Raw genomic sequence first — 20526 nt, 5'->3', positions numbered from 1 at the left:
CCAACCACCTTCGCTCCATAGGACTCCTACTTGCACACATCCCGTGCATATTTAGAACCAGATTAGGAGCACAGGTGTTTTTACATCGCTCCTAAAGCACAGAACCAGCTCGCACTTCACATCAGAACCTCCACCTCTTCTTGAATTCCACAAAAAGCTGAAGACCTTCCAATTTAATTAAGTGCCTGGATACCCTCATGGGTGATTTATGAGATCTGCAAATCGATATAAAACCTAACCAACATACCATAGGCAACAGAAGAACAATTATCGACCTGTCAGGAGACTAGTATTGATAGGGAGCAAATAAAGTTCTAGCATGTAGCTGAGATGTGGTGCCGTTTCAAGACTTGAGAGCATCCGAACTCAAAACTTCTGTGCTATTGAAACTGTATAAGTTTCTGTTTTTGACACACACAGGTGGTTTGCTGTAACCTAGGCATGTGATCACTGCAGATCTTACCACCATGGCTCAGAGTTCTGTTCAGTACAGCACACAGTACTTTTTTTTTTTTTTTAAAGTAAAACATGTTGAATTATCTCCATTATAACACTGATCTGTGAATCCAAGGACTGCATGCCATCAATGATCAATCCAATATACTGGACTTTGCTGCTTAGGTTTTTTTCTAAAGATGGCCGATGAGGGCCCCTCTTTTCAAGCAAGGATAAGTAGTCACAGGGTTGCCAGTTTTAATAGAATTCAATTGAAATTGTGCCAGTGTTTGATTTTAAGCAAACACGGTTTAAGGTTTTTGCATTATCTTGTATGCCTAGTGATAATTAAACAACTTTGTGTGGCTTTGCGAAGGCTGGACATACTCAGATTGTTTACAAAGTTGTTACAATGTATATGGTGGTTATCCTAAACATTTGGACTGGATTTCACCATCCAGTCAAAATTTTTAGAATAATTGCACATATACATTGTATGGATGTAGCACGAATTTTGAGATTATATATATATTGATGTGAACAAGGGCGCCTAAGCCCGAAACGCGTCATCTGTTGACTGCTGCTAGGTTTTAAATAAACATCTTGCCTGGAAAAAAGAAGTGGTTCGTTTCTCTTTCTTCGCTGCCGAGGCTTTGGTAGAAGTGGAAGGAGTTTTGTTTGTGATATATATTCTACTGGCAGTCGCCAGTAGATAGTTATAGTTAGGATCGGGTTTCCATAGGAAATCCGCAACATTCTATTTGGAATAACTTTGGTCCCGATTGACGAATCCTCGCGAAATTTTCAAAATAGGTGGGGCGCTCCGCTCCTTCCCTGAAAGTCTCGGGGGGGGATTCGTCAAGCGGGGGCTGAGAAAAAGGGGGGGTGCCAAAACGCGTTTTCCCCATGCATTTTTCCATAGGACCTTTAGTCCAAGCTACAGCCCGAACGGCTGAACAGAATTACTTGAAATTTGGCAGAGAGGTAGTCCTCAGGTCAGGGATGTGCCTTTTGCAGGGCTGGTGTAAATCTGTTCAGTATTTCCTGAGAAAATAGAATTTAAAAGCATATATACATCTATAAGCGCGCACCGTGCGCGTATGGTAAAACTTACCATACGTACACGCTGCCGTGCGCGATTCTGATTGGTTGTTAGATCTTAGTAAACATTCGAATCGGTCGAAACCAGGAACTGTCGGCCGCCATTTGTCTCTCGCAGTCTGAGGGGGTGAAAAACAAAAGTGGAGAACGTGAAAAGGGGGCAGGGTGGACAGTTCCTGACCCCCTAGCCTTAGTCAGGGGGTCCCAGAAGGACCGCCAAGGGCCCAAATTTCCTTTAATTTTTTTGCGAAAAATCGCCGAGTACGCGTAGCGTGCGCGTACGGTGGAAACAGCAAAATTCCGCGAACTGCGTAACGTGGGCGCGCGGAGCGCACCGTGCGCCCACAGCGCGCGCACGGTGCGCAAAGCGCACCGTGCACGTACGGTACGCGCACAGTGAAAAACCTTAAAAATGAAATAAATACATAACTTAGCGTTTAAAAAAAACGTACAAATATCACTGAAAAAACCATAGGTTTCACACACGTTATAGTTAGGAATTCGCATTTAAAAAACCTTGCAAATTCACTTAAAAAACCATAGGTTTCACACATGTTCTAGTTAGCTGGACATTTCACTCGTGAAAAACCATTGAAATTCCCCCGTTATAGTTAGTGCAGGCAACTATAACTCACGCGACCGCAATCCTCTGCTGATGACGTCAGATTTTACATCACTGACGACATATGTGTCTTTCTGAAAAAAAAATATTTGTAATATATGTATAGCTAAAAATTTATGGAAGAAGACATGGGTAAATAAGTGTCTAAATACAGTGATGTAATATCTGACATCATCAGCAGAGGATTGCGGTCGCGTGAGTTATAGTTGCCTGCACTAACTATAACGGGGGAATTTCAATGGTTTTTCACGAGTGAAATGTCCAGCTAACTATAACATGTGTGAAACCTATGTTTTTTTTAGTGAATTTGCAAGGTTTTTTAAATGCTAATTCCCAACTATAACGTGTGTGAAACCTATGTTTTTTTTAGTGAATATATATATATATATATATATATATATATATATATATATATATATACATATACATATATATACACACACACATCAAAAATCATGCTCCATCCTTTACAACAGTGGGAGGGCATAGACTGCTGCTTCCAGTGATATTTATTGTTTTGGCTCAGGCGTCTGCATCACTGCATCAAATGGAGTGAGATTTATGATTTATTGAGAGATTTGTGGGGTGAGGTCACTGGCTCTGTGAGAGCAACGCTGTGCACTAAGACCAACAACCAGTGTAAATATATAAAAGAGGAACTGCTATACTAAAGAGGAATTTGAGAGCATGTCAAAACTAGCACTAGGAAGATTCATCGCACAAGGCTATCTACATCAAGTGGTAATAAGAGCTTTGGAAGAGTGATTAAGGAAGACAGAAGTGAACCCTTTATTACAAAAACATAAAAAAATGAAAGGATGACAGCATCCAAACAATCAGATAAAATTAGATTAATAACTGCATTCAGCATGAAATCTGGTAAGATCAAGGGACCTTTCCCAAGCATTGGCATTAAATGAAGGGTAAGCTAAGTACAAGTGCCATTTTGGGACCATGCCTATCAATTACATACAGAAAAGCTCTGTTAGTTGGACATATGGTCATACACAGTCATTTTATGAGAAGTCAAAAAGATGCAAGAAAAGAATGGCGATTGGAAGCTGGATGTGCAGCTGTTTAAAGCTTGCAAACAAGAGAAATTATAACATAAAAATTATAATAAATGAGAAACAAAATAGAATAAAAGGAGAGCTTGTAAAAGCAAATTTCAAGTTTATAAACATAACCCGTTCCAATCAAATAAAGGGATTTAGGAACATATTTGGGCAAAAAGAAATGTGAAAGGTAGTTATCCAATTGCTGGGCATGTTCACAAATTTAGTGAAGGAAACCCAGCCCTTTAAATATTTTGGAATTGGTGTAGTGGAGGAAAATGTAGAGGTGGAGGATGACTAGAAGATTAGAGACAAGCTACATCACTGAAGAAATGACTGTAATCATCTGCACCATCACATTTTTCTACAGACACTGAAAGACTAAAAACCTTTGATACCTCAGGCCCTATGTTCTCAAGGCAACCTAATCAGAACGATGCGACAGCTTACTTATTTGTACTAAAAAGTGTTCATGAGACATGATCAGCTTTTTCCACTCGAGAGAAAGATAAGAACAGAAAACAATGAAAGAAATAATAAATGCCACTTAAGACTCCACTTAGATCATATCTTACTGGAAATAACCGTTACAAAAAAAAATATGGTTGAAGGACCATGTAATCACTTTGAATATGGCGGCTGCAAGAAATTGGGTTGTTGGTTGACAGGAGTACGAGGCCTGGTAAATCAGCAACCTTAGTCTTTCAGGTTGAGGCACAAGCGAACTCTAATCTGTGCTCAACCCTATGGTTACTTGGCACGGAGCAGTTGTGCTTAACTTAGAGGCACTGTGTAAAGTATTTGTGTGTAAAGTATTTGTGTATCACTTCAAACAGTAATAAAGTCAAAACACCGCACAAAAAGATCCCACACAAAGTTAGAAAAATAGACCTTTCTATAATAAATAAAGCAAGACCAAAACAACAAAAATCAAGTAAGTAGAGCTGAAGATATTCAATTTTAAAGATTTTAGTAAACATAGCTCCAAAAAACAAAGTTCAACTGTGGACATCCGATCACGCAGAAAATGGAGCAAAGTCATGAGTTCAGGCTGACTGCGTTGCATAACGGGCTGGCTCGAAGGACCCAGTTAGGCCCGCTGAACAAAGTACCTTTAATCCTGGTTTGCGGAGCATTTCGAGAATCCACATCGAAGATGCTTCTTGCAGCCGAAGAGATGAGTTTGTTCCAAGATGCGGAGAGGCTTCAGTGCAAGGGCCAGCATCGTGATTGAGGATCCCGTCTATGGGGATGGTGATGTCAAGTCCGGTGTCAAGGCTGTGGCGTGCAGTCGGGGGGTCGGAGCACCAATTACACAGAGCTGCGAGGCAGAGTGTGTCATTGAGGCAGACATAGGCGAGGGATGAGGGCCTGCACAGAGGATGCATTGCACAGTGGTGGTTGCACAGGCGATGCGGGCTGTGGCTGAGGTTCAGTTCTTTGCAACCGGTCCAATCCATGCAGCAGCGAAGATGCATATGTTCTGCTTGGAGTAGACTGCACCCCTGAGGAGATGCGTTGTTTTAGCTGGATCCACAGAGGCTGAACGAGCACGTGAAGCCCACTTCCAAGGGTCCAGGAGTAGAGTGGCACCACTTGGCAGGGTAAACTCACAGACGGCAGGTCCAGATGCAAGGTTGTTGGAAGCCCGTTATGTCCCGGAGGTTTCAGATTAGGAGGTCTGCCAGCCAGCCCTTGGAGTCACTCTGGGTTCTAGGGTCAAGAGATGCAGGTTCAATCCTTTTTACACAGGCAAGAGGGCGGCAGGTCAGCAGTTCCTTCAGATCAGCAGTCCAGCAGAGTTCCAGTCTTTGTAGCAACACAGCAGTCCTTCGTCCTGGCAGACTATCCACAGGTCCAGAAGTGTACCGAAGTGGTGGGGTTTGGGGTCCAGTATATACAGCCAGTTGTGCCTTCAAAATGGGGGGAGACTTCTAGAGGCATGCCTTTGAAGAGCAGAGGTTTCTTGCTTTCCCGGCCCTGGCTCCAAACTAACTACAGAGGGGTATGCAGCCCTTTGTGTGTGGACAAGACACAGCCTATTCAGGTGTAAAAGAGGATGTGCCCAGCTCCTCCCTCTCACTCTACCAGTAATGGCCCATCCAATCACACCTAAGCTCCCCCTTGTTTTCAGCTGTCTAGGAGGAATACACAAAGCCCAGCTATCAATTATACCCAGGCATGTGACCTAGAGACCGGCTGCAGGAACCCAAGTGGCTAAGGCAAGAAAATGCAAACTTTCTAAAAGTTTTTTGACAAAAGATTGGGTTAACCCGTATACCCTTGTGGGCTTGGGTGATCTACTGCATTGTGTAGGGGAGCCTAGAAGGGATATTATGTTTACATCAATTACAGTTCTTCAAGGTTATATTTGTGAATGCCTTAAAATTTGCATTCAAGCAAGATAAATTGAGACTAAAGGATAATAAAATAACTCAATAATGAATTCATCTTTAAAGCAAAATAGACTAAGTAGGGTGTATTATTTTTGTATAAATTTATAATTTTAAGAAGGTCGAAGGGTACAAAAATCTCAAATAAATAGGTGATAGAAAATGAAGATTTAGCACTAGTTGATCATGATCAAAAATGTAGTATATAACCCATTACAAATTGAATCCTGATGAAAACAGCCCATACATTGGACATAGCTTTCATGAGCATGAAGGTTCTATAATAGATTGAAGAAATGGGTTGGAGTGTCGACGTTTCGGTCTTTTGCGCGATTCATCTACAAGACCATCTTAAGGATATGGGGATTCCTATTAAGAGTACAGATCCTTTGGTAAAATTGTAATCAATAATCTTGTTGATGAATGTTCGAGAGTCAATTCTACTTAATTTATCCAAAATATATTACAGCCAGTGCATTGGAGAAGTTAGATTTCCAAATGTTAAACTATATTTATTCTTTTCCAGATGGGAAAGAGGCAATGGTAGCTAGCTTACCATAATGGACAGACATGAGAGAAAGCTGCAGTATAACAGACCATAAAGGGCAGGAGGGACGGAGGGACGGATCGGGGGCATTACAATGGAACAGACAAGCCAGGAGGGAGGGAATAGGGGGTCTGCACATGGAAACAGAGTGCTGGGGGCAAGGTGGCAGGGCAGGAGCAGCAAGATGACCATGGAGGTGAGGCAGGATGGGCACTAGATACAAGACACACCATGGAGAGCAACAATGAGACTATGGTGGCATACACACAGACCATGGAGGGAAGGTGGGAGGGGGTCAGGGGCAGCTAGCGGACCACACAGGGAAGGTGGGAGGGGCCATGGCAGCACAGAAGACCATGCATGGCAAGCGGGAGGGTTAGTGGCAGCACAATGGCTATGATGGGCAAGAAGGAGGGTGCAGGGGCATGCACAAAGGAGGATAGAAGGGAGGGTCAGGACCTGGGCACAGACAAGAAAGTTCAGGGGAAGGGGCCTCACAACAGACCGCGCGGGGCAGGCAGGAGGAGCAGTTGCAGAACAACAGATCAGGGAGGGCAGAAGGGTGTGGCAGTAAAATGGACCATGGAGGACAGGAGGAAGGGGATAGGGGCATGGCATGTGGACAGGCAGGGTGGAGGTGGCAGGGACAGGTTACAGTCATCAGACAATGCTAGGCAGGTGGGAGGGGAGTGGCAGCTCAACAGAACACTCAGAGTAGATAGGAGTGGCAGGTCCATGGAACATGGTGGGCAAAAAGGATGGAGCAGGGGCATGCACAAAGACATCGGAGGGCAGGGGGAAGGAGAATAGGGGCAGCAAGCTAAGCACAGAGGCTAAGCAGGAGGTCAATGATGGGCCATAGAATTGGGCAATGGAGGGCAGGAGGAGTGGACTGGTACATCATGCTAAATGGAGGGCAGTGGCAGCACATCAGACCATGCATGGCTGGCGGGAGGAGGCTAGTCCATGGATTCAGACAACAGAGAATAGGGAGGAGGTGGATGGGGCAGCAAGCTAACCGTTCAGAGAAGGAGGGTATTAGGAACTTTATGGTTTTTAAAATGTGTGTCTGTGCGAACTACTTAAAATATGAACAAGTATGCAGCATAATCTCACTTTTATTCTGGAAGAAGAGGACGTTTGTGACGGTCACTCCGGGCTCAATTGGCAGAAACACCCCCTGACCCTCCACCTCCATCGCAAAATGTAATGCCCGTGAAAAGGGTAGGTGGACGCAGTGTTATATAGAACATAGACCTGAGAGCACGATTGAAAATGAAAACTAAATGTAGTATATGGTATAAACTATGCACCAAAAAGTGTGATACAAGATGAACCGGGGCGTGAAATATAATATGCAATACATTGTGCGCAATGACAGATTCATTGGAGAGCGCGAGATAGCACAGGCACTAGCGCGTGCTATGCGATATGCGCCTTGGAGTGTAATATGCACAGGGCAGTGTTGTGTAACATAACTAGTCTCTAAAGTTGTAATATAAAATATGTGCTGGGGAGTGTAACGTTGCATATGCACTGTGACAAAGATATGGATCCCAGATTGTAATATGTATGGCATAGCGCTGTGCGTTATAACACACTTCGAGGAAGGCACGTTAGATGGGGCAATATAACCCGTGCGAAGGCAAGTGTGGCATGACATTCACGGGGTGGTGTTACAGTGCACATGGGCTAGAGAGTGTCATAGCATACGCACTAGCTGGTGGAATACAACACAGAGGTGTGAGGCAATCGGCAGGCACTGGTGGGTGTAACACAGCATTGGGCTCAGCCAGGAGCACGCTGTGACTCTCAAGTGAGGTTCTTCTCCTTTCCAGAGAGTAAAATAAAAAGTATTACACATCCGGCGGTGGATGTGTTTTTTATTAACCGTGAGGGGGGTTTCTTGCATGGTTTGGTCTAATTTTTGTCGAATACCCTTTGAATGGCTTGGTGTGCGTGTATATAAAATGTGCCCGTCAATAGCTACCCATGTTTGTATAAATAAACGACAAGGGTGTCTACTTGGAGAGTACCCACCGGCGGGGGCGCCGGGATTAGGCACGGTAGGGCGTCAGACACGTCAGAGCTTCACTAGCGGTGTAAGTACATTCCATGTGGATTCATTCTATGCATAGTCGCCTTTTAATGAATATCCCGCAAATCGTCATGGTGATAGGTACATACAGTTTGTCCAGCATGTCCTAGGTGTTTCTATAAATATATATATTTTTAAAATAATAAAAAATAAAGGCCGGCCCCGGGGGATTGGGTCCCCGGAGCCATAAGTGGCCTGAGGAGGGGTGCAACACAGCCCCCTCCTAAAAAATTTAAATTAAAAAAGGCCATGACCCGGGGGTTGGGGTCCCCGGGGCCAATTAAGGCCAAATTTTTTGTTTTTCAACAGAAAAAATTAGGGTGCAGGCCCTGGGGGATGGGGACCCCAGGGCCAGTAAATTAGAAAAAGAAGGGCGGCCACACAACCCTCCTTAAAAAATTAAAATAAATAAAAGACCGGCATCGTGCTGGAGGCCACGCCCCCTCCTTGCAGCACTCTGCAAACGCGCCCCCTGGCCAGTTGTAAGTTGGGGAATTAATTCCCCTTCAATACGGAGGGTCCCCGAGGGCCAACTAGCCTAACAGGTAACTCCAGTGTGCGCCAGGGAGCTGCGTTGCAGACAGGTGTTCTGAGGCCACGCCCCTTTTTACACCTCTCTGCAATGGCGCTTACTGGACATACCTAGTGGGCTATTTTGCCCCTAGGGATCCTCAGGATTCAAGGGGACTTAATCTCCCAACTTAAAAAACGGCCACAGGGCATGTTTACACAGTGGGGAAGGAAGCGGACGGGGCCTGAGGTGACGTGTGCAAACACGCCCTATGGCGCGTTTTAAGTTGGGGAAATAATTCCCCTTCAATCCTGAGGGCCCCTGGGGGCTAACTAGCCCACCAGGTGCTTCCAGTAAGCGCCACTGAGCTGCGTTGCAGAGAGGTGGTCCAGGCCGTGCCACTTTTTACACCTCTCTGCAACGCAGCTCTGTGGCGCTTACTGGAGGTACCTAGAGGGCTAGTTGGACCCTAGGGACCCTCAGGATTCAAATGAACTTAATCACCCAACTAAAAACGGCCACAGGGCGTGTTTACACAGTGGTGAAGGGAGGGGACGGGGCCTGAGTTAACGTGTGCAAACAAGCCCTGTGGAGCGTTTTAAGAGGTAGTTTTAATCCCCTGCCCTATTATATACTAAGGGCTTACAGAGGAGGTCATGCTGATCACAGGGGGACCCCAACGCATAGTGTTCCCTAGTGTATGTAGGTGTTTTCACTGTATTTTGAGTGTCTTTTAACATAGCACTGGCTCTAGGACTGGTTAGTCAGACTCAGTTACCACCAGTATCTGTCTGAAAAAGTTGAGGGTAGAGGATGATTTTGCAACAAGGCTTCTTTCTGCTCTTCGGTTTGTTCTTTCTGCACGTTATCCTTCTTCCTGCACTTTTCTTCGTCTTTGAGGACTTCTGTTGCTTCTTTCTGCATTTCTTTTTTTTCTTTGTGCGTTTTTTCTTCTTCTTTCTTCACATGTCCTATCTCTGTAGGCATAGTTAGAAATTAGCATTTAAAAAACCTTTGAAATTCACTGAAAAAAACCATAGGTTTCAGGTACGTTATAGTTAGGAATTCGCATTTAAAAAAACCTTAGAAATTCACTAAAAAAACCATAGGTTTCAGGGGTGTTATAGTTAGCTGGACTTTTCACTCGTACAAAACCATTGAAATTCCCCTGTTATAGTTAGTTCAGCTAACTAGAACTCGCGCGCCTGCAATGCACTGCTCTTTAATTTTAATTGGAATAATAAGGACTACTACTCCCAGAGGTCTTCATTGAGCCCATCGGGGCGGGACTTTGTATTAATTGAGGGAGTTGCCTACCACAGTACGATCTTTCCAACAGCCCAAGAGGAAGGGGAAACCCGAAATGCGTTGGTGTTTCGGAAAGCTGCTGAATTAGCCCGACAACGACAGTGTCCATACCTCAAATATAGGCTGGTTACCTGTGCAAATCCGTGTGCGTCCCGTGTGAGTAGCCAAGTGCATAAAATATCAAGGCGGAGGCTCATCCGCAGGGACAGCACCACCCCAGGATTTCGAGGGGGCCGCGTCAAGGGGATTCACTGTTCACAATGCGTGGCTTGCACGAAGGATTGAGGACACGGAAGTGCGCGGGCCCATTTTGGGCTCCATCTGGCAGTCATAAGTGCTCTTTAATTTTAATTGGAATAATAAGGACTACTACTCCCAGAGGTCTTCATTGAGCCCATCGGGGCGGGACTTTGTATTAATTGAGGGAGTTGCCTACTACAGCACGATCTTTCCGACAGCCCAAGCGGGAGGGGTAAACCCGAAACGCGTCGGTGATTCGGAAAGCTGCTGAATTAGCCCGCCAACGAGTGTCCGTTCCTCAAATATAGGCTGCTTACCTGTGCAAATCCGTGTGCGTCCTGTGAGAGTAACCAAGTGCATAAAATATATTTTATATATATATATATATATATATATAAAAATGTATACAAAAATATGAAATACACCCGACTGTCTATTTTGCTTTAAAGATTAATTTATTATGAAGTTATTTTATTAAGCTTTAGTCTTAATTTATCTTGTCGGAATTCTAATTTGAAGGTATTCACAAATATAACCTTAAAGAAATGTAATTGATGTCAAAATAATATCCCTTGTAGGCTCCCCTAATTGATACAATTCTAATTTCAAATCCGACTTCACCATAAACTAGGTTTAAAATTGTGATTCCAGACATATCAAACCCTTATAAAGTGTAATAAGGGGATTTCAATGTTATCCTATGGGCAAGGTTAGCCTTGCAGTAGTGAAAACAGAATTTAATAGTTTTTCACTACCAGGACATGTAAAACCTAAATGTATATGTCCATCTTTTTTTTAAATACAGCGCACCCTGCACTGGGAGCTTTGCAGGGCCTATCTTGGGGGTGACATATGTACTAAAAAGAAGATTTGGGCCCAGCAAAATATTTATTTTGCTAGGTCGAAATGGCATCTTAAAACTGCACATACACATGCTGCAATGGCAGGCCTGAGATATGTTTAGAATACTACTTAAGTGGGTGGCAAAATCAGTGCTGCCGGTCCACTAGTAGCATTTAATTTACAGGCCTTGGTCACAGGTTAGGCCACTTTACTAGGGACTTACAAGTAAATTAAATATGCCAATTAGGTATACACCAGTTCAACATGTTTTAAGGAGACAGCACAAGCAGGAGGTCTGAAGGCAAAAAGTTAGGGGAAAACCACGCCAAAGATGCCAGGTCTAACAGCGGCCAAAAGAAAGTATTCCCAAGTCCCAGTTCGGTCGATAGGAGTGGGCTTGATTTTTGTTGGATGGTTTCCACACACAGTAAGGAATGCAATTTGCATCACTGATCCTTGTGTGACTTGTTACTGAATTTGAATGTATTGTGCACTGCGTATTTTGGAAGTAGTTGCCCTCAGGATGGATGCAGCATCAATAGTGCGCTCTGCAGCCAGAACCAGTTGGAGAGCATACAGATAATGACATGGAAAAAAGTGGTTGGCATCATGCAAATCCCGGTTGTGAAATTTAGGGTCCAACTAGATCCTTTGTTACTTGCCCATCAGTCAAGAAGAAAACAAAATCCTCACGTTGACTGAAGGTTTCAAGCATTTCTTGTCCTGGCCTACTCCATGTAGAGACTGAATCGAGTAGTGTCTGTTCTGGCATTGCTAATTTTATACCGAAACATGTCAGATCCAAAAAAACAAGCAGGTCCAATTGGCTTCATTAAAACAAAGCGGAACAACAAGTTACTTTATGTTGTCACTTGTAGAGCGCGTGGTCACCCGAAGGCATCTCAGCGCTAGGAGGGAGCAACCGGCCAGACCCAGGGAAACCCAGTGAAAGCACCTTAGTGACCAGAATATTTAACAAGCATTTGCAATGCATTAGGTCTCGCATTTACGCGAGTTTGAGCTATTGGCATTGTAAATGACAATGCCAATAGGCATTGTTATTTGCAATGTCAATAGCTCAAACTCGCGTAAATGCGAGACCTTATGCATTGCAAATGCTTGTTGGTTTGGCTTGTCAGCACAGCTGTCTGCCAGTCCTATTAGTGCCATTTCTTTCAAACATACAAACAGTGCACTATGGCTCCGCCCAGAGGACCAAGGATGTCTCTCTCCTCTCTGAGTGGTTGTTTGGTGTTTTCCAGCCTCCTATGGAGTGCTTGCATTCAATGCACGTTGGAATATTGCACATCTCAGAAGTGCACTAAATCGACACACATTAAATTTTTTGCCATGCATGCATTGTATAATGGAATTTGTTTTTTAATTTGATTTCTCACTTTTGTAATATTTGAGTTTGGATTAGCTCTTTTCCAGCAGGAGAGCGCCATACACTGATAAATGTGCATTGGCAAATCCAATAAGTCTGACTTTAAGGTGCCAACACAGTCGTATGGAAAGGATGTTTACATACTTTAGCACATTGAAGCCAGAACCCTTGGCTCTGCTAATGCTTGCTATTAAATGACTGACTTAGAGGCCCACACTAAAAGCCTGGGCCTCCTCAGATGTGACAAATCTCACACACAAATCTTTAGAGCACCCACGTGTTTATTGGGGTTACTATAAGCGGCCCTTCCAAGGGCTGGAAGGAACTGGGGACTTGGGCGCCTCCCTTATCAGGGCCGGACTTTCAAAAGAGTCACACTAGGATGTGAAACCGGAAGAGGTAACCAGAGAGGAGGGGGAGGGGAGAGGGGGAGGGAGGCAAGGATGACGCGCCAAGGATCGAAAGGCATATGTCTAACAGTGTGTCCCCCCCCCCCCCCCAAACACCCGCATGGAAATGTGGATAACATGGGGTGGAGGAAAAGTAAAGAAGGAAGAACACAGGGAGAATAAAGGAGGAAAGGCGAGAGGAATGAAGGAAATGGAGGGAAGGATGAATATTGAAGGGGAGAAAATGAAGGCGAGAGATAAGGAAGGAGGGGGATATAACGGGGAGCGAAGGCGGGACAAGGAGCAAGAGAAGAGAGGGGAGGGAGTAATAAAGGAAAATAGACACGGGGACAAAGAAAAGGAGAAGAGGTGGAGAACAGACGATTGGGAAGAGGAGGAATGGAGGGGGATGAGAGAAAGGGGAGATAAAGAAAATGGCAGAAGGATGAGAAATGGGAGGGGGAACTGGAGGAACAGGAAGGAATAAATGAAAGGCGAGGAAGGGGTGAACGCTGCACAGAGAGGAAAGACAGGAGGAGACACGAGGGAGAGGAAAGGAAGCAGCAGGGGCGTAAGAAGGAAAGGCTCTACGGACTTTGTGAGTGGGAAAGAAAAGAAGTGAGGAAAAGGGAAGGACAGGCGTGAGGAGGAACAAGAAAGACGAAAGTGAAAGTAGAAAATGAAGATGGTAAAGAACAAGGGTGAAAAGAAGAAAGGTGGGAAGGAAGCGGAGGGAATGTTGGGGAGAAGGAGGGACTAACGGCAAAGGCATGAAAAGCTATGAAGAGGGAATGGAAAAGATAATGTGCAAGATGGTGGCGGAATACACTAGGCGCCAGGGAGGACGGTCACATATAGGATTATAGCAGGAGAACTCAGTGGCGTAGCAGTAGCTGGGAGGGGGGGCACTCTTTTTGGGGGCAGAGGAGGTGAGCAAGTCGTTTCTGTGAACTACCACCGTACCCCCAGAACAAGTTGCCCGTAGCCCCCTGCCCTGGAACAAGTCGCCCCCACCTGCTCTTACCTGCACCAGACTGCAAACTCGGGGGCGCCGCGGGTGGCAGGAGGTCTGGTTACGTCACTTGGAGAACTGTCAATATCGGGAGGTTATTCATGGTCAGGCTGTGAGTGACATCAAATGGCCGAGAGTAAAGCTTGCACTGTCTATGACGTCACTTAGAACCACGAGCTGAATAACACCCCCATTATTCACAGTTGCTATCGGTAATTTTATTTTGTATATTGAAGCCAACGAGGAGGGAGTAGGAGGTGGGAGTGGGGGCGGGCACAGTGGTGCGGGCCGCAGTTGTAAAAGGCAGGGAGAGGGTGAGATTGAGAAAGGGAAAGATAGGGATCAAAGGAAGCCCTTTGAGTCCAATGGGTGTTGCGCGCCTGGTACATAGTGAACTTCTAATTCCAACACAATGAAGAGAGACGAGAGCATACGAACGTTAAAGATCATATAATTCGGAACACAGGATGTCCAGTTTCTTTTGGGCTCAAGTGAAGCTCAAGTTTCACCAGAGGCACCTTGGATCAGAGAACAATACGAATGCTGTGTTGGAATACAACATAATAGGAAACGCCCTAAAAGAAAGCTAAATACACCCCGAGGACATGTTTTGAGATTCAAAGTCTTGATTTGAGCTTTTGCGCAAGGAACGTCGCCTGGGTTCATGTCTCCGTTCTAAGGGGTGCGGATTCCAAAATCTTGCTGTTGCAACTAAGACGAACTCGTCTCCAAAAGTGCGAGTTGCAATTTGTAGAATTTCCAATAGATTTTCATGAGAGAAGAAAGAAAAGGCCTGGGGTGTGCAAGTTAAATTCACAGGGAATAAAACTCATTTTAAGGATCTGTTGCCTTTCCGTTAGTTTTCCAAAAATACCCAAGTATGCCACATACCATAATGAAGCACACATTACCAACCATGACCAATTTACCGCAGTAAGACACTATAACCAGGGCCACTGGAACGGTGTGGTAGGGGAACACCAAATTATGTGGCAGAGGAGCACCGATTTTTGCAACAAGAAAAATCTAATTATTCGCACAAGGTAGAACATGTTTTACTTTTTATAGCATCATTTCTTTAGTTTGTAATTTTTACACATGGTAATACTATCTGGGCAAAGCTTTCAACTCCTTACTACAAGTTTTACAACGAAATACAGAACTAAGTGAAAGATAACCAATTAACCTCTGCTAGGCGCCTTCCACTGCATGTGAACATATCACAACATTTTAAGTACGTTTGGATCCGTTTGATCTTGAAACACTTTTTTTGTTAAAATCTGCAGATTGTGCTGCAGATAATGGATTGTGTGACAAATGCGGCAAATCAACACTTATGCAAAAGAAGTTGCGGCCGCAGAATCTCATAATTCCAGTGACTCGACTATAAATAACTGTGACAAAAGAAGAGCAGCTGATGATATTACTTCAATTATGTGGTTACAATGAAACACAAATGCATTCTGGGACAACACAAAAGGTATATGTATATTGTCTTTACACACCGGAACTAATGTGCTAGAGGACACATGAGCACTAGAATATTGGTTACATAAGACAATTCAAGTGGGGTATAAGGTCAATGGAGTAACATACTCATCCTCTTCCGTTCTGCTCAATATACCAGCTAGGAGCTAACTATGAGCATTGTCCTCTTGAATCCTAGATCACTGGGTGCAAAGAGGTGCTCAATACTGCACTGATGGTCGTTAGATGATGTAGAATCTGAATATAAAGACAAAGGTTTTTTAGGCATGGGTTTCCACGATACAAGACTTAATTGCTGTGGTATTTGGAGATGAATGCTCACATATTGGGTGACTCTCTGAAATAAGTCTATGTTTAATTTCGGTTTACATTCCGACCGACCGACCGACCGATTACGATGTTCGTGGTCGGAATATAAACCACGTGGTCATTCCGAATCGGTTCCGACCTGCTCTCGGAGTACCCGTGTTGATCAGAACCGCATCATACACCCCGAAGGACAGCGTATCCGTCTTCAGGATTACAATGTCGGATTCCAACAGCCTTTCTATGCTGGCCTTTCCAACACGGAAAGGCTGTCAGAAAGTGACTTTGGGGGCCCCTAACAGGGCCCCCTATATACGGAGGCCTCCAGTTGGGGGCAGAGGGAGTACCTAAGGGACCCCCCCCTGTAAAACCCTGCACTGTGTGTCAGGCACAATGGGGTGCCCGTGACAGGGTGTAGGGTTTTCTGCACCCCCCCCCCCCCCCCCATTTCCCTATAGGAGCCTGTGTTACTGCTGGTGGTTGGGTAGAACAGGAGCTCCCATAGGGAACAATGGGAATCCGACTTAACAGTGTTCAGTCACATCGTAATCAGGCGGTCCGAACCGCCGACCACAAGTCGTCGGTCCCAATTCCGAGACGGTGTCGGGCGGAGGCTTTCCAAGATATTCACGAGTGCCTCAGACTGTAAAGGTATTCTGGGAGTTGTACTTCTTGTTCACTTTATCTGAGCAAATTGAAACATACTAAAGGCAATAATATGTACAAGAAAACCCCAAGACTGGTATATTGCATACAACCTTGGTGATGTGGATCATTTGATAACCTCAACAAGACGCCCCCCAAAAAAGAAGTCTCTAATGATCAACGATTTTAAACCTGCATGTGTCCATCTGCTGAAATTCTGCATGCCATGCCTAACCTCTTTAGTGAGTTCCCTTCATACTTGGGAACAAAGCAAACCTCACATTAGTCATCCAAAGGCTCAAGAAAGAATCCTTCCAGCACCATCTCGGTCAATGCCCCCAGATTCTGGAATGCAGTACCAGCACTACCAAGAAATGCCCCATCTCCCTTTTCAACTGGAAAAACACCTCCTAACCCTACAACGGAGCACAAAGAAAACACATACTCCCTTCTCTTGATCTCTCCCATGTATTGTTTTCCACATAATATATGTGAGCCTCTCAAGGTGCTCGCTGTAGGCCTCAAGCCTGGTCCCTAATCCATATAATGTAATTGTTTGTAGGCACTTCTTCGGGTCTTATCGAGGAGAATGTGGTTTAACCCACCCTTCAATCCATGTCATTTAGGTCTTAAAATTATTTGTACACCAATGTTTCACCATCTAGGATGTGTTGGTCTGCATTCGATAAAATACACAGATACACTGTTTTGACGCGTGGTATAGTTCCATGGGATTGGAGTTCTATAATCCAGGAGGCCGTCCACTAATATAGGCAAAGTATTTAGTCCCCTAGAGTGCCTTTAGGGTGCCAAATTAAGTGGGGCACTAAATTGGGATAACAATAGTTTTTTAAAAAAGAGGGAGGGTGGGTGATGGTCCTATGCCTGGTCAGTAACAGCTTCTCTAGCGCCATCCCTTTATGCTCTGCACACCACCAGTGAACTTCCATTTTTTCTATATCCACCTTTTTTTCAAACAGTTCAGCAAAACATCTAAGTTCAAAAACAAATGAAATAGGGTTTTCCCTCCATTCAGGTGCAGAAGCTACATGCTGTGATTTTACATTCAGAATCACGAAGGACATCAAGTAACACCCTTTCATCTGATTAACTGCTGCAGTTAGATGCACTGGGCAAAATGGTTACCCTTTTTTGAAACTCAAACCCATTGCATCCTACAAGAAAGGGCAAGCACCAGAATGCAGAGCAGGAAAAAGAAAAAACAAAAAAAATAGCACCACCTTACCTGATCCTGTGGCCTCGATTTCGGCTCCTCCTACCTTGGAATGTCTAGGAACCTCCGTAAAAATGTTCTTTAGGAAACTTGGATATCTGATAAGAGAGCACAAGTTAAAAATAAGACCACATTTTAAAACATACCTTATCTACACAGTTCTTAGACATTGGTCTTTGCAAAGCATACCTGCCTTGTAATACAACCATTTAGGTCGAGCATTTGAGACCTCTTGTATATACTTTAGTATATACTTATATGTGTATGTACTTTCTGGGCTCTGGAGATGAGCCCTAGGACTTGTCTGCTTCCGCTTAGGGACTTTTTTTCTGTTCACCTGCCTCTATTTACCGGTCTTGATAGAGAACGACCAGCAGAGGTCAGTAAAATACCAGAATTGCTTTCTGCTGAGGGACTTTCTTTTTTTTTTCTGGCAACTGCCTCTATTTAACTTTCTTGATAGAAAACGATCAGCAGAGGTCAGTGAAATACCAGAATCACTTTAGCATTCTTGAGATTCCAGTCCATAGAAATTGTCTTCCAGGAGCACCAGAGCTTTGGACTATACCACTTCCCTCTGACAATATTTCGCTCCATGTGTTCCCATTCCTGGCGTGTCGATGTTAAAGAACAGTAGATGTTTCAGCACCCAGGCTAATGTGCTGCATAGCTATATACATATTAGGTCCCTAAGGTGAGACCAATTGCATTGCAAATGCTTGTTATGAATGTAGGAACGAGGGACAATTAAGGGGGTTCCAGGTGTGAGGCTTTGAAAGAAAGAAAACCAGTAGGCCTACTGCCAATAGAATGCACTGCTGAAAGTCGAAGGTGGCCCAAGACCAGTGCCTAATTTGTAAATAAAAATAAATATATTGTATATATAAAAAAATAAAAAGGATTTAAAAAGTGCACGGTTCCGAAGTGGTTCTTAGGAGCCCACTGTGGAATGCCGGGAGTGCGGACTACGGGGCTTAAATTGTGGCGCTCATGCCTTCTAATTCCATCAACCTACACTTCCTGCCTCCATTTCTCTGCTGCAGATTCGCTATTTTATTGTTAGGTCTCGCCTGACCCAGCGCATGTGCTGCTCTGGCGAGACTTATTGAGAGGGCTCCAAAAAGTGCTACCAGGCCAGCCTAGAGCTACAGTGCATGTGCGCGGGCGCCGCGCTTCACCGGGATTACTTTCACTTTCGCGGCCGCACGGCCGGCCGCTTTGATGTTTGATCGTGATCGCGATCACTTCCGCGGCCACACGGCTACTTTGCATAGCCAATAGGTCTCGCTTCTGGGACCTTATAAGTATTTAGTTATGCAACTGTTGCATGGCTAAAGACTTACAAGGTCCCAAAGGCGAGACCTATTGGCTATGCCAATGCTTGTTTTTCTCTTATAACAGCATTCGCTTTTGTTTTACCCCCCAAAAAACGAGATTTTTATTTTAAAATGGGTTTCAATGCCATTACAGTTTGCACACATTATTTACATCTTTCACGTGTTGCAGGATTTTCGTATTTACAATTTCACTTTTTATAATCAATGTTATTTCAGGTTAAAGTAAAATGTAATTCAACAATGTATTAAAATCCGCAGTAATATTGGCACAGTTGGCTTACAGAGTAGGCCACGTGCTGCGTTTATCAACAAACATACTTCTGGCCTCACAGCTTTCAGATCGGAATATAAGGAAGTAAATATGAATATGTAAAGGTTGCTATTGTGGTTAACAGCACATACAAGATCCATTTGTATCCTCAGCACATGATAACTTCACCTCAGCAGCGGCATGAGTTTTAAACTCACTGTACCTTTTGAAGATATTGTTTCTAGTGCAGCTTTTTTTTTTTTTTTTTTCATTCCCGCTTCCCTCTGACACTGTTTATATATCCTTCTTTTTCCCCTTTGTGTCCGTCTCGCCCTGAAGAACGGTAAGTCCCAGTCTCCACAAATGAGTGCCGATACTCACCCACTACATAAATTAAGGACTGCTTAAAAACCAACCAGTGACCATAACCCAGCCAGATTTTTGCAAAAACAGTTGGAAGGTGTGTCCAGTGGCGGATGGCATGTATCGAGGGTGGTGGGGTGGGGTAACGCAATATATTTATATATAAAAAATTAAAAACACACTTGCCTTGAGACGCTTCGTGCTCCTCCACCGGTCGTCTCTCTTCCAAGCAGGCTCCCACTAACTCACCTAACCCAGCCTGGCGCTGCTCTCAACAGCATGAGAGCAGCACCAGGATTGGTTGAAGCTGCCTCACTCAGCGCGCTCAAGAGCACTGGAGGCCTGCGCTTTCTCTAACCCAGCTGTCTAAGGCAGCTAGGAGAGAGAAGTTCAAAATGCACATGTCTGGCTGGTCGTCACAAGATAGCCCGCCAAAGAGACATGCACATTTTAAAGTGCACAACTGCCTGCTGCTACTCGGTAGCACTGGCCCGTCCTGCCACTCAGTTCGGGACGGGTCAGTTGTTAAAAAATACAATTATAATAAATAAACTTTATTACCATTATTTTTGTCAGCTCTGGCCTGGGTATTTTCTTTGTGGGGCGACACTCCTCTGCTCAAACGGAGAAGCCGCCCCTGGGTGGGTCCCAGGAGGGAAGAAGGTGTAAGCACAACCTTATGACAGTATTCAGTGGAGGGGAGCTTGCCAGTCCTTAGTACAGTATTCAAAGAGGGTTGCACATCCCAACCTACTGGGTGAGGTTATTAGCATTTGTGTAGCGTCGTTGACCATTAGAATGGCACTGTAGTGGTTTCATTACCTGGCTGGCATTTATTCACAGTTTCTGGGTTTTCCACTGACTGGTTGGCTGTGCCTGGTTGGTATAGATTTCATAAATGACGTTTAATTACTTATGATCCAAGTTGAATCATGTGAAAGTAAAATGATTCTGATACTGCA

The 20526-nt window shown here is 44.4% G+C and overlaps 1 protein-coding gene across 8 annotated transcripts in view; it reads right to left on the bottom strand.

The window, feature by feature from the left end:
* Positions 1-20526, bottom strand: part of SPTSSB (serine palmitoyltransferase small subunit B) — a 61020-nt gene that overhangs the window by 27198 nt on the left and 13296 nt on the right. For 4 of the 8 annotated variants that reach the window (XM_085635221.1, XM_085635220.1, XM_085635222.1 and 1 more), the window contains exon 2: positions 17627-17712. Coding sequence is in view for 4 of the 8 variants with exons in the window: in XM_085635224.1 (XP_085491350.1) it covers positions 15569-15666; positions 17627-17712 (184 nt within the window). In the remaining 4 variants the exon portion in view is untranslated. Of the gene's footprint in view, positions 1-15537; positions 15667-17626; positions 17713-20526 lie in introns of those variants that run through there. The other 4 variants (XM_085635219.1, XM_085635217.1, XM_085635218.1 and 1 more) reach the window with 2 other exon arrangements.

The sequence above is a fragment of the Triturus cristatus genome, chromosome 11 (assembly GCF_964204655.1).
Source record: "Triturus cristatus chromosome 11, aTriCri1.1, whole genome shotgun sequence".
In the NCBI taxonomy this organism is placed as follows: domain Eukaryota; kingdom Metazoa; phylum Chordata; class Amphibia; order Caudata; family Salamandridae; genus Triturus; species Triturus cristatus.
This window is presented reverse-complemented; position numbering and strand designations above follow the sequence as displayed.